The sequence below is a fragment of the Buteo buteo genome, chromosome 18 (assembly GCF_964188355.1).
Source record: "Buteo buteo chromosome 18, bButBut1.hap1.1, whole genome shotgun sequence".
Lineage (NCBI taxonomy): Eukaryota > Metazoa > Chordata > Aves > Accipitriformes > Accipitridae > Buteo > Buteo buteo.
In genome coordinates this window covers 1165329-1178718 of record NC_134188.1, presented here as the reverse complement: position 1 = coordinate 1178718, position 13390 = coordinate 1165329, and the positions used below count along the sequence as shown (strand labels likewise).

Below are 13390 nucleotides of genomic sequence, written 5' to 3'. Positions count from 1 at the left end.
CTGCCATGAAGAAGGGGGAGAAAAACCTTGTTAGTGTTGCCTATAAAGCTGTGTTTCATGTCAGGAAGAATGAGAGGAAGGGGGCGGGGGGGATAAAAAGAAAAAAAATGAGGAGGCACCAGGCTGACAAAAGGAACACACCATGTACTGGGGCAGTGAGTACAGTCAAGCAGCACCAGTGGCACAGAAGCCTGCTGAGGGCACATGGAACACTGTACACGTGTACTTGGACAGCTTTGTTTCTTTGCCCTTTCTCTCCATTGCAGTAACTGCAGTAACTCAGCAACTTCAGTGAATGTTTGGGTTACACAGTACATTTTTAACATAATACCTTCTCAGTGCGTGCATTGTACTTATTTTCTGTATGTATCACAAAGAAGAGACTGTGTGCTAAAAAAATATTACAATATTTTCATAAAGCATCTGAATGACAGAATGCTAAAGGAATGCTTTGCCAGAGCTGTTGCTTCCATGTACTGACTGTAGCAGTGCTACATTTGAACGTGCAGGTGCTTACATTCAGGCTGTTTTGAAATCTATTGGCACCTGGCAGAGCTTATTCAGATACGTGCCACAAGCACTCCTTGAATGTGAGCAAATCAGGAAGGTGGATGGCTTAAGTGAATAAAAATAAATTCAGTGCTCCAAGCTGAGAACCACAGATTTAAAATCTTTCATGATATAGCCTGCCAAATTCATGTTTTTTTCATTTGCAAGACCATAAAGATATTAGGTTAAAAAAACCCAACAAAACAAAAAAAGTCAAAGGGGCAAGATTTTTTGGTTTTGGAGCTGAGAATTGTATTTTTAATTTTTTTTTTTTTTTTTTTTTTAAACACAGTCAGAGTGAAGTTGCTGGATTACTTGTATCTGTTGCTGCTGCTGCTGCAAGGCTTGTTGTTGTTGCTGTTGTAAGGCAGAAGAGAGCTGGAGTCTCTGCTGAGGAAGGCTTTGCCCAGGTCTGTTCACGGCAGAGCCAAGCTGAGACAACACTAAGAAAGGAGAAGGGGAAAGCAGGCAGGTCAAAGAGGTCAGGTCGAGTTGGTCAGGGTCAGGGAAGGAAGACATAGGAATAGAGTGTCACAGGAAAGGGGAACAACAGAATTAGTTTCAGAGTCAAATTGGAAACAGTGCAGAATCAAGTATACAAGATATACATATTCCTCGTTAGAACATAATTAGATTATGAAGTGCTTGTGGAGACACAAAGAGGTTTCTCATAGTGGATGTTAAGCACACAGTTAAAGAAACATTCCTCAATGAAGTCTGGCATGGAAGTTACCTGTGTTTGCTTTTTGTATCAAGCGTGACTTATTTTCACATGGTATTACAGATTTACTACACTTAACTGCCAAACAAAGCAGAAAAGCGCATACTTTGGAAGTCCACTGTTTCTTGTATAATTCATGTGCCGATAATAAATAGTTAAGTTGTTTTGATCTAATGTAAGACTACTTTAAGACCAAACTTCATTTCAGTGTGAATTTATCAACATACACACATAACTACAAAAGGAGGCTCAGCAAGCACATACCTGTGGCTTGAGGTTGCATAAAATTCCCTACTCCAGTCAGGTTAATTACAGCAGCTTGTTGGGCAGATAATGCCTGATCTTGATTGGATGGACCTTGGTCAGACCCCTAGCAAAAATGAAAAGCTTGATCCTTATTACCAAACTTTGGTATCAATGAATAAGTAAATAAAGCCAGTGTAAAGGCAAACTTTTGAAGTGCCATTTAAAACCATTTAATTCTACATCTTCCAGTGTGCGTAGATACAAGCTACAATGTAGTCACTACTAAAGTGGAAAGAACAGATGTTGAATGCCCCAAAACAGCTCTGTTTTGGCAGAAATGGTATTGTGCCCGTTACCCAGCAGAAGTCCCATGTAGTTGTCAACTTCCCTGCAGTCAGCAGAGAGTACAGCTGATGGTTGTAATCTTAGGACAGTTTCCTGTCCCACTCCCAACCCCACAGTCTTCAGGTGACACCTGAAACCATCCATGTGCAAAGTCCGCATCAGTCAAAATGTGAGAAGTCTGAAACTTACATTCACATGTTCATATTGTGCCACACACTCCTTAATTTCATAAAAAATACAAACCCTGCTTTTAAAATCTTATTTTCAGAACAGAGTAGTTCTCACAGTAGTCACTGAAGTGGAATTCGTGGAGTCTGATCTAGTGTCCACTGACGTCAAAGGGTACTGAATTATGACCTCTTCTAGAACTTAAATTATACATTGATTCATAAGGTGGGGAAAGAAAGTGTTATTATGTAATTCAAGCAAACTGCATGGCTTATCAGTCAGGAAAAAAAAAAACCAAAACAAAAAAACGCAAAAGAACAGCTTTTGAGCTGGTGTATTTCCAGGAGTTGCAATGCTTCTTTAGAATAACCATATGAAATAATGCCACTAAGATCTAGGTAAACTTGACCAAGCACATTAAAAAGATGTCATCATCTCAATGAAGATGACTAAGGAAGACTTAAAAAGTCATAGAACCAACACTTGGGGGAAAACCCTAAGTATGAGACAAGAATGTGTATATTCTGTTGGCAGCACAGAAAATTTTTGGTCTTTTTGGGCTTAGGTTTTTTTCCACTAAGCACTTGGATTACAGCACTGTGAACGCATACGTTCTTGTCCTTAGTGAAAGCTAAGGAATCTAGTATTCCTAATAGCTCATTTTAGCTAATGACCCTGGTCTATAAAGTGTGGTAAGAGAGAAGTTCCTTAGGGCAAGTTAGCCAATGCAGAGATTGATTTCCTCCAGAAGAACTTTTTGCCACAAGAAGGAGTAGGCTTACATCAGCCCTTTTGTAAACACCCTTGAAGTTCAACGTCTAGAAAATAAAACCCAATAGTACAAGTGTGCATGACTTTTTTTAGCGATTCAACTAGTAACTGACACTTGGATTCTGAGAACAAATCTGAAAGTTTCCCATTAAACTGTCCCACATTCCAGAACAAGGCCTGTGACACAGGAGACTACACACCATAAAAACATTCGAAAGAGGCATCTTATTTATGGACAGCCTACAGTAGCACAAGCAAAATTGTTAGGACAAACTGAGTATCCAGTAGAGACTATTTGGTAAACAGAAGTCTTGCGTGTCTGGGAAGACAAAAGATAAAGAACACAAAAGCAGAGCAGCTGGTTTTCCCAAATTGCTGCATTTGTGCTGCTAAAGATTTTTAGGCACAGGTAGAACCAACCACTCAAAATCTGTCGTTTTGAGGACAGATTGGTCTCTATCAAGACTAGACTTCCTTCAGTGATTAAAGCCTTTAACACTAATTGCAGGCAGCAGTAGAGCAAATGTTCTAAGATTACAGCTTTAAAGCCAACTGATACTTTCTCTGGTGCAAAGAGAACAATTCTGCTGAACTACAGCAGTGAGGATCATAAGGCAACTAAAAGCAGTGTAAGAAGTTTTAGTTACTATGCAGTAATTCGGATTGTGTTTTTTCTCCGTTCACCTGATGTATCTGCTAGTTATGACAAACAGGACAACACTAAGCTGATTTTACACTACTTGTACAGTGGGCTGGCTCTCTTCATGCTCGAGTTGGACAATGGTTAGCCAGTTGTTTTGTTACAGCTCTTCTATACAGGATATAAATAAAGGAGTATAACCCAGGCTCCAGCCATGGCAACAAAGCCACTGCAGTCTCCGCAGTTTGAGAAGGTTTTGCAGGAAGACTTCCCTCCCCTTCTGCTTCACATCTGTTGGGTAAAGGCTCATTTACTTGTGGAGATGGGGAGAATAAGAGAAACTTTCATCCACGCACCCCAGACTGAGGGCTGTTAGCACAGACCTGTTCTCCCTGTTGCTGAGGACTACAGGTTGTAGGCTGCTGAGATTGTTGCTGTGGAGAAAACTGTGACAGCTGCTGCTCCTGCTGGAGTGGGTTAAAAATACATGAACCACCTGGAAGCTGTTGAAGATTAAAACAAAAAGCACACTTCAACCACACTGCTGAGTTTCCCCACTGTCCAAGGATGAACATGACATCGATAATGACCTCCTCCTTGGAGGTTTGTTTGTTTGTTTGCTTAAATCCTTTAAAATGAATCAGTTTACAATTACTGTTGTTTGTGAAAAAGCCTTGTGCTCAGAAAACAAACCTGCATTAAATTATAGCAAGGTATTTCCACAGGAAAATACATTTTTATTATTCTAATTAAAATAGTAGAGATTGTACTGATACTGGAATTGTAAAGGCTAGTCTTCAAAAGCACTGTACATTATTTTCACTTTCAAAATATTCCACTGAAGTTTAATAGATGCTTCCCATCAACAAACTGCAAGGTCTGATGCAGAAAAACATGAAACAAGTCTTGATTCCTCTCCCTTACCCCAGCTTTAATTGCACTGATTTCAGCCAAACTATTCTTGGCTTATATGAATGGCAGAGGTAGCTTGAAAGGTTGTATTTGTGTGATTTAATTTTATAGAAAAGCTCTACTCTGGCATAACTGCCTCCTGTGCCTGCCCTTTTCCATGTTTCTAGAGTGTGTACAGAAGTTGGAGGAGGAAGTAGCAAAGCTACAGCTGATCTTTTACTGGTATTAATTTTTTGAACCATGGTGCAACATCTGTAGAACACTGAAGCTGCAATTCCACACCTGTAACTTGCAGCTGACTTCAAGATCCAGGAACTCCAGCTGGTTCCACAAACACTCCCTGTTCTGCTTTTAAATGGAGCTCTGACAATAAGCAACTTTTGCACATGTTTGTATCTGTATGTATGCTTAGTGGAAAGAAAACATTTACAGACCTTCTAAACTCCCTATCTTACATGAACTTCTATTTGCATTACCAGAAACTCTTTAAAGACATTATTGCACCTACCTGTGCATGTTGAGCTCGACTTTTAAGCGTTATATGCGTAACCTCTGAGTGATTCTACTGTACTGTTTCGTACTTCTAAAATAATCATAACTTCAGTTTAAAGAATGATTTGCAATAAAAGCTTAAGCAAATCCTGAAAATAGAAGTTTGTATTTTAGGATTAATCTCTTGAATTCAAATGTCCGCATTTTTAGATTGTTACTGAGAACTAGCTGCTTTGTTGTGAGCTAGGAATATAATTTCCACCTGATTTCTTTATGGAAGTAGCTTTTTCTCTTATTCCAAGCATTTTAAATAAGCAATTAAAATTTGCAGTAAAGGGTTTGTCTGATCAAGTGGCTTCAAAGATATGTGGGGGGCAATGCAGTAAGCAGCACTAAACATGTCTCTAAAGAAATATAAGAAATTATCATTATTATTGTGTCCAAGTGTATCAATTACCTGTAGAAGATTTAAGGGCCGAAGATTTGATGCATTTTTCAAACCAAAGGGGCTGCCTGTTAAAGAAAACATCTTTTTATTAGTAGGAAGTCTTTACTTAATTATATATGTGTACTGCAATTAATACACCTTTCCACTGGGATTATTTCTAAACATTTGGAAGTTGGAAAAATGGCAAGTGTAAATTTTATACTTAATACAATGCTGCATTTTCCATAATGTTGGTAAGTTCATAATTATCCAGATTCAAAGTTAAAGAGAGCTGACTAAACAGAAAGAAATCTGTATCGCTACTAAACACTGTACCCTGTAACCTATAACCTGTTAATGCATTTACACAAAGGTGAATGTGGAGAATATCACAGCAGTTATTCTTCAGTGATTCTTTTGGCTTTAAAAATTTTTACTGTTTGTACAGTAAATCCAGAAATGTCCAAAGGCTCAATGAAGTAACAGGCTCTCAGTTTCTCAATCATTAACAGAAAACAATCCCACCCAAAAATCTCAGCAACTGCCCACCCCCCCCAAGGGCTTCTGGCAAGACATCTGACTTCTAGAGCTTTTGGCATTATTCCACATGGCACTCCTCAAAGCTATGCTAAAAGAAGATGTACGTGTAGTAAGCTCTGAGGTGGATATAGGACCGGTACAAACGCTCCAGTAAAACAGTGGCTGTCAAACAGAACCCCCAGAGGCTTTCCACAGACCTAGCTCAGCTCACTACTCCCATCTGTTATGTAGGCGACAGCATTGCACGTAAAAATCTGTGACACCGAACTGGTAAAGGTTGACAGTGCTTGAAAGGACAGAATTAGAATTAAAAGCAATCCTAGCGAATTGAAGAAAGGGTCCAAAATTCAACAACATGGAACTAAAAAAAGACAAATGAACAAGTATAAAATTGTGAGTAACTAGCTTTGTGTCTATACAGCAAGAAAGGACATGAGAAATTACAGTAGGTCACAAACATATCCAAATCATCCATATCACAAACTACAGAACACACAAAAGAAAAGAACCTCTTCACACAGTTTACATTTATAAAACTCACTGTCAAAAGATGCCATAGATTCCAAAAATACGAACAGGTTCAAAACCCAATTAGATAAATCTACAGACTAGAAGTCTAGCATGGGACATTAAGCATGAAGATCCACGTGGATAGTCTTCAGCTGAGAAAGTCTCAAAGCTGCAGATTGCCAGAAGAGGTACACTTGCATACAAGGGATGTTTCACTTCACACTTTTGCCTCATCTTAAACTCTCTCCTAAGTATCCTCTAGCTGCGACTGTCAGGGACAGAATATAAACTGGATGGATTTTGGCCTAAACCAGTAAAGCCATTCTTATGTTAATGTAATGCTGTTGCAAAAAATACAGATAAAAAATAGGCAGACCTCATTTGGGGAAATGTTAACAGGCATGTTGTGAAAGAGATGAGATGCATTTATTCTGCTGTGCTCCACAGTGGTAAATCAGCCAAGCTCAGGCTTGTGTCCAGTTTTGGTTATCACATTTTAAGAAGGATGTAAGCAAATTGGACAGTCTAGAAGAGAGTGACAGGATTATGAAAGGTTTGAAAAATACGACCTATCAGAAAGAGAAGACAAATGTGGGACATGACGGCGTGTTTGATACTTAGAAGGTAAAGAGAAAGGGTGAACAACTATTTTTCATGTCTGCAAGGAATAGGAGAAAAAAAATAATTTAATTTGCAATTAAGGAGATGCATTGTAATTAGGAAGAAACATTTTGTACAGATAATGAACTACTCCAAACAGCTACCAAGGAAGATGGGAATCTCTAGTGAAGGTATTTAAAGACAGTTTGGATAAACATTGGTTCAGTATGGTTTAGATAGATTCGACTGTCTCAGTGTAAGGGATGGAAATCTTGAAGTCTCTTCTATCATTCTGATTCCATAACCATACATTAGGGTATTTTTTAATTTATTATATGTTCAGAAAAAATAAACTAAGAATTTAAATCCTGCTTTAATGAATACTGAGGCACACAGATTTATATAGATATATTTGAAGGCAATAAGGAACTAATTAATTGTCCTACTAGAATAAAGCAGTACCAGTGACAGAATAAAATGCCCTGCACATTTAAAAAGTGAGGCCTCTTTCTACATTCAGTCATGCCTTTTTTTCTGGCAGTCATCATTATCAAAGTTGCATTTGAATTTAGAGTTTCTCTCAAACTTCCTACTGTGCATACCAAACAATCTAGGTTGAGATTAAGTTTCCCCAGTCTAGCTCCTCAAAAAAAAAAAAAAAAACCAAACAAACAATCTCAAACATAGCCTACACTTTGAATGCAAAAATACGCATGTTGTTCCTGAGCTCCAGCCATCAACAATACACAATCTATTCACACAATGGCCACTTTCGTCCATTGTTCTCACAGTATGTTTTCACACTGTCCCTATCTGAAGGGTGGCTTTTCAACTTATTCACACTAACCTGCTTGAGAGGCAGACTGCATTGCAGCAGGCAGCGCACTTGGTACCAGACCTGATGGTAAAATGCCACTCAGATTTATACCTGCAGGGGCTATGGCACCAGTGTTGCACCCCAACATAGGGTTTGAACCACTCATCAGTGTCTGTGCTCCACTGTAGAAGAGGAAAGACAACACATCAAACCCAAGTGGTACAAGTAAATGTAAGTAAATAAATTTTTGCCCTCTGTCTCATGATGAGTAAATCAATTGTTTGCTGTAAATGGGATTATGGATAAAGCATCAAGGCAGCTTTAAAAATTGTTATGCCTAGGGCATAACAAATACGTAAATCCACATTCTCAGCATATACATTTTTTTTTCTTGGGTATAATCTATGGAAAATAAAACACAAATGTTTGGTTTTTTTATTCTAGGAATACTGAAAGATCAACAGTCTTCAACACAGTTGTACTACCATAACAAAAAGTTAAGGAACAGGTTTTTGTTTTCTTTTTGCACCATTAAAAAAAAAATCTAATTAATGAATAGTGATCAACTGCTGAAGACCTTGGATGAGTAACTCAAGTGTCTGACACTTGCATTGAAGCGCACTATGTGTCTCACACTGACCATCTTATATTGATCATAATTTCATTTAGCCTGAAAAGCAGTTCATGTTATACCACACAATCTATTCTTGACAGCAGCATTTATTTTTTTTAAACCACAAAATGAGTTTTAAGAATCAAATAATGTTTAACCTCAATGTTTGATTAAATTGTTAGTAAACAGATTTGTTGTTTTCTTGTATTTTACATATAACCTTTCATTCATAGACACCTTAATATCAAATCTCTTTCCATTTTTCATTTAGAGTGTTCTGCATATAATATTCCACCTCCTCTCTGATTAACAAAAAATGTTTTCAAACTTAAAGGGCAAAACCTCAGAAATTACTTAAACTGATGTTAAGCCTTATGAAATTAAAATGTATGCATCCAAAAAGCTGAAAGCAATAAAGGTCTTTCTTAATAGACCTTTCCAATATTCTGATAGCAGGTGCCTTATATTTGAGAAATACAGGTAGTTTCTAGTGGCTCTTGACTTCATAATTACAAAGTGAATGATCTTTTTGTATTGCAGATCCTGAAAAATATCTATCCTAATGGATGCTGGACAGTCCTGTACCACTCCCACTCTCCCACCGCCCCGCCCCAACGACCAACCCACCCAGGGCAAATTAAGAAACCATCACAACAAAAAAAACTTACCACACAGAGCCCACTACATTGATGAAGTTAAGTCCTGCAGGGTTTGCCATGACCTGGGTGGAGGTTGTTCCTGTAGTAATGGATGTTACCATGGTGGAAAGAGGAATAGTCATTACAGGCAGTGCCTGGCTCAGAGACATTTGCTGCTGAGCAAATGGGGTTAACAAAGTGGGCTGAGGGGTGAAGCCTGAATCTTGGGGAGTAGGGGTGGCAGAAGGGGTAATAGGAGTTGAGCTCTGAGCATCAGGAGGGTGTGGGGTCGATGAAGGGGTGTTGGTTGGAGTAGGAGTAGATGGTTTAGGAGTTCCAGACCCTGCTCATTGAGAAAAATAAAAAGTGCTAGTTTGTTATAAAAGGCCAGTCCTTTTGGTATAATAAGGTTAATGGAATCTTATTTAGCACTGACAATTTGTTCCACTTTTTAGGCTGCAAGTGTTAATTTCTACACAACACGAGTGCTGCAGCACACGGTCCTTGTTAAGGATGCAGTATAATCACATAGAAAACCCATTCTCCATGGTTAATTCCTTAAGCCATACACCGGTTTGTATCCTCCATTAAGTCCTTCCGTAATTTATCACACATTGAGTCACGACTCCATTCAGAAATACTTAAAGTAAAACAATTTCTTAGTGACCAGTTTAACCTAATTAATGTTTTCCCTAAAATGTTAAACATAAAGTCTAGATGCACTGCCTGCACAATAGCATCGTGTTAAAAACATATCATGGAAAACAACAGATTCAACAAAGAACACATACTATCTCAATAATGATGAGGTTAATCTAAATTTCAGATAGCTAAGCTCCCATTTGCCAGATTTTGATCAAATAAAAATATTTTTTTTATATTTGAGAACCAGAGGATAATACTGCATCTTTAAAAGTTGCTGTGTAATTCCTTCTGCTTAAATGTAGCATGTATAGCTATATTTGTTGTGGATGCAGTAAGCACAGTCATCAATAGAAAAACAAAACAGAAACCCCCAAAAGCTTGAGGTGTTTCTTTGGTTTTTTTTGTTTGTTTGTTTGTTTTTTTGTTTTTTTGTTTTTTTTTGTTTTTTTTTTTTTTTTAGCTTTCATGTCCTGCAGAAAGAAAGGAAATAAATGTGGATGTCCAGCTGTTGTGACCAGACCCTTAAAGTAACAACTGTGTGCAGCAGATTTACACAATTCATAGCACTAACATAAAAACACAGTAAATATGTTAGAAGAAAACTTTTATAAGTTTTCTTTTTTTCTTTGTGCAAAACAAGAAGGCAGAAAAGTTACACCTTTTGAGCTATCCAGATTTAAATTATTTAATGCAAAAAGCATAATACTGTGCAGGATACTGGAATGTGCAGTATACAATTATTCATAAAAAAATGAAAAACTGCAGCTATGACTTCTCTTTGTACAAATCTGTTCACGACATGTCTCAAGACGCATACATATTTTTAAAAATGTTTATGGTCTATAGCTATGATTACAATGATCCTGTCAGTGTTAATGAAAATACTTAAACTAGGATGACACTTATTATTGAAATTTACATTAACACCTGAGAATATGGTGCTATCATCACCAGCATCACCACCACACTTGCAATCAGCAATGATTTGTAAAACAGTGTAGGAGTGTTTTAAAAAAATCATCTTATCGTTTATTGTATCACCACCTTGGGACTGATCAGATTATATACATACATAGAGATACAACTGCACCAGCTCCTATAACATTTAAAAAACCAGATGCTTAAATTATGTAAAGGCAAACTGATCTAACATACTGTTTTTACACTGGAGGAAAAAAAAAATCTACACTTTGGAATTTTATCTCATCACATCATCTACCAGCCTTTCAGAAATGAGGAGATCATACTAATTGCATAAAAGTTATTAAAACGTATACACAGAGGGTGCATACATATATACAGAAAAAACGAACACAGTTACAATAAACATAAAATACATACAGTGAACAAGAGACCTGCCTAGAGCTGCACAACTTATACAATTTAGGGTACACTATACACTTAAGTTTCATCATTCCACAGGTTAAGAAGTTTATCTCGGGAAGCATTTATGCAAAAGCCTAAGATTTAATGGAGAATTTAGGTCGTGACTCACTTTGTGAAGAGCTCGCAGGAGACATGGCAGCTGGAGAGAGCATGCTAACTTGATTAAGATCCATAGATTGTTTCCGAGAAAGACCAGGAGGCTTAGAGGAAGGAGGAGGAGGAGTTGGGGATTTTAGATGGCCACTTGACTGTTGTGGACTAAAAATATTACCTGAAAAAACATAATTAAAATACATTATTGTTCTGTGAGTACATGTTAACTTGAATATTTGTTAGGATACAATTTTGTGAACAATATAATCAGAAATAAAAAAAATACTCTCTTCACATATAAGATACTGATTTTTTTTTTTTTTTAATTAAATCTTTACTAAAGGGATATCATGTAATTTTACAACAGGCAGAACACATAAAAAGGAGACGCCTGAGTCAATAAATAATTACCTGAGGAGCTACTTCCTGAACTTGAAGGTAATTTGATTGGAGGAGGTCGGTGTTTTACACCTTTCCCCAATACTGAAGACTGAACAGAGCCTGATATACTTTCTGGCTGCTAGGAGGAAAGAGAAATTAACACTACCACAGCAATAATGTGAGCTTCCACATATTTGACAGAAAAGACAATTCAATTAATTTGTATTAGACTTCAAGACTGTTACAAAGTTATCTTCAAACATTTCAGATTTTTATTTATTTATTTTAAAAACATAACCTATGACCAACTGTCTTGAGATAAAATGGTTACCATCAAGCAGCAGCTTGCAAATGCTGGTAAAATTTAAACCAAGCAAAAAAAAAAAAAAAAAAAAAAAGTAAGGAGTTTCACTTGTCTCCACAATTGTGACATCCTTCTCAGTAATTTTCACAAATGCTAGAGTGACAGATGCACTTTAAATAAAAGGACAATTTGGTCTTACTTGAAAAATTACATAATTTCATTCATTTACCATCTGTATATATCTGCCATTTCCAACCAAGATGGATTTAAAGAACAGGATCAGATTTCCTGGTTCTGGGAATAGGAATTTAAATACATTCAGGAAAATCCTGAATGCACAGAAATCAATACACATTTTCCCATTGACTGCAGTGGGATCAGAACTTCACTAATCTTTTTAGAGGAAAGGTGCTCCCTTCTTGTTTGTTCTTATAGCCTACTTATCAGGCTGTTTGAACACAAATTAACTTCAGCTAATCAAGACTGTAGTTCTCAGCCACTCACAACATACCCTAAATCCATAATTCCAATAGCTGACACCATCAGAAGACTCAACAGTGAAACACATTTACAGTTATAGTCTATATCTTTTTACCTACAAAGCAGGTATCCCATAAATTAAAGTAACACCTAAAACATACAGTCCACAAACTGCTGAAACTAGAAAATGAGGCTGTCAATATAGTGAATGGAATACTTCAATGCTGGAGCCAAAATCAGATATGCATGGGCTAACAAATCAGAGCATTCAGGATTATGCAGAAATCAACCTTTTTGGAGAGCTGAGCTTCCACTGATTCTCAGTAATAAGAGACACACCCTCTACATGCTTTTAATTGCTTCCTTATAAAAAAAGAAACTTTTGAAGAAAATTCTGAGGGCTGCCTTTCTCTTCTATTATTAAAATCTGCTTTCATCATTCTGAAAATAAAGACTAATGCCCCATTCAAAAGGGGACTAGATCATTAAATACAGTAACCTGAGTAACTTTCATCCAGCTTTCAGTGGGGGCTTGGACAGCCAGACAAGATGACTTCCAGAAGTACCCTCCCACCTTAAGTTATTCTACAATTTTAATATATATATATACACACGCATATACATATATACACACATGTGCATGCATCTATCTGCACATGTATACACACATACAGAAACGTGCATATTGCTTTCTGCAACTGCTGGCCTCTGCATGCTGTTCTTCTGGCAGATACCAAGAACCACCTCTTTCAGAACAACGTTGTTGCAGTTTAACAGTAGGTATTTAGGGGAAAGATGTAGCACAGGAAATAGCCCAATGGATACAAAATTAATTTGCCAGTTGGAGCCTAAATACAGGTCAACACTGAGTACTGAATCTGACCAAGAAAGCAGGCAATGCCAACAGGCATGAGAACTTGGCAATGCAGGAATTACTGCTGGACATGTGCATGCAAACATAGGCACATTAAAGTTTTCGGTGTTGTTTTTTTGGTGTGGATTTGTTTCTGTTTTTTTTTTTTTTTTTTTAAATTTCCTCTTCAAGTTCAAGAGAAAATAATTTTAATTATTTCTAACAGTAAAAGAAGAGAAGTTCAGCTACTACATCTGCT

The 13390-nt window shown here is 37.2% G+C and overlaps 1 protein-coding gene across 16 annotated transcripts in view; it reads right to left on the bottom strand.

The window, feature by feature from the left end:
• The window catches only part of SUPT20H (SPT20 homolog, SAGA complex component), a 36693-nt gene that overhangs the window by 527 nt on the left and 22776 nt on the right, over positions 1–13390 (bottom strand). For 6 of the 16 annotated variants that reach the window (XM_075050527.1, XM_075050531.1, XM_075050533.1 and 3 more), the window contains 7 exons: positions 11525–11633; positions 11130–11291; positions 9020–9332; positions 7769–7920; positions 5302–5357; positions 3824–3943; positions 1535–1640 (listed from right to left, as the gene is read on the bottom strand). In XM_075050527.1, the coding sequence (XP_074906628.1) occupies positions 1535–1640; positions 3824–3943; positions 5302–5357; positions 7769–7920; positions 9020–9332; positions 11130–11291; positions 11525–11633 (1018 nt within the window). Of the gene's footprint in view, positions 1–864; positions 993–1534; positions 1641–3823; positions 3944–5301; positions 5358–6697; positions 6847–7768; positions 7921–9019; positions 9333–11129; positions 11292–11524; positions 11634–13390 lie in introns of those variants that run through there. The other 10 variants (XM_075050528.1, XM_075050532.1, XM_075050540.1 and 7 more) reach the window with 6 other exon arrangements.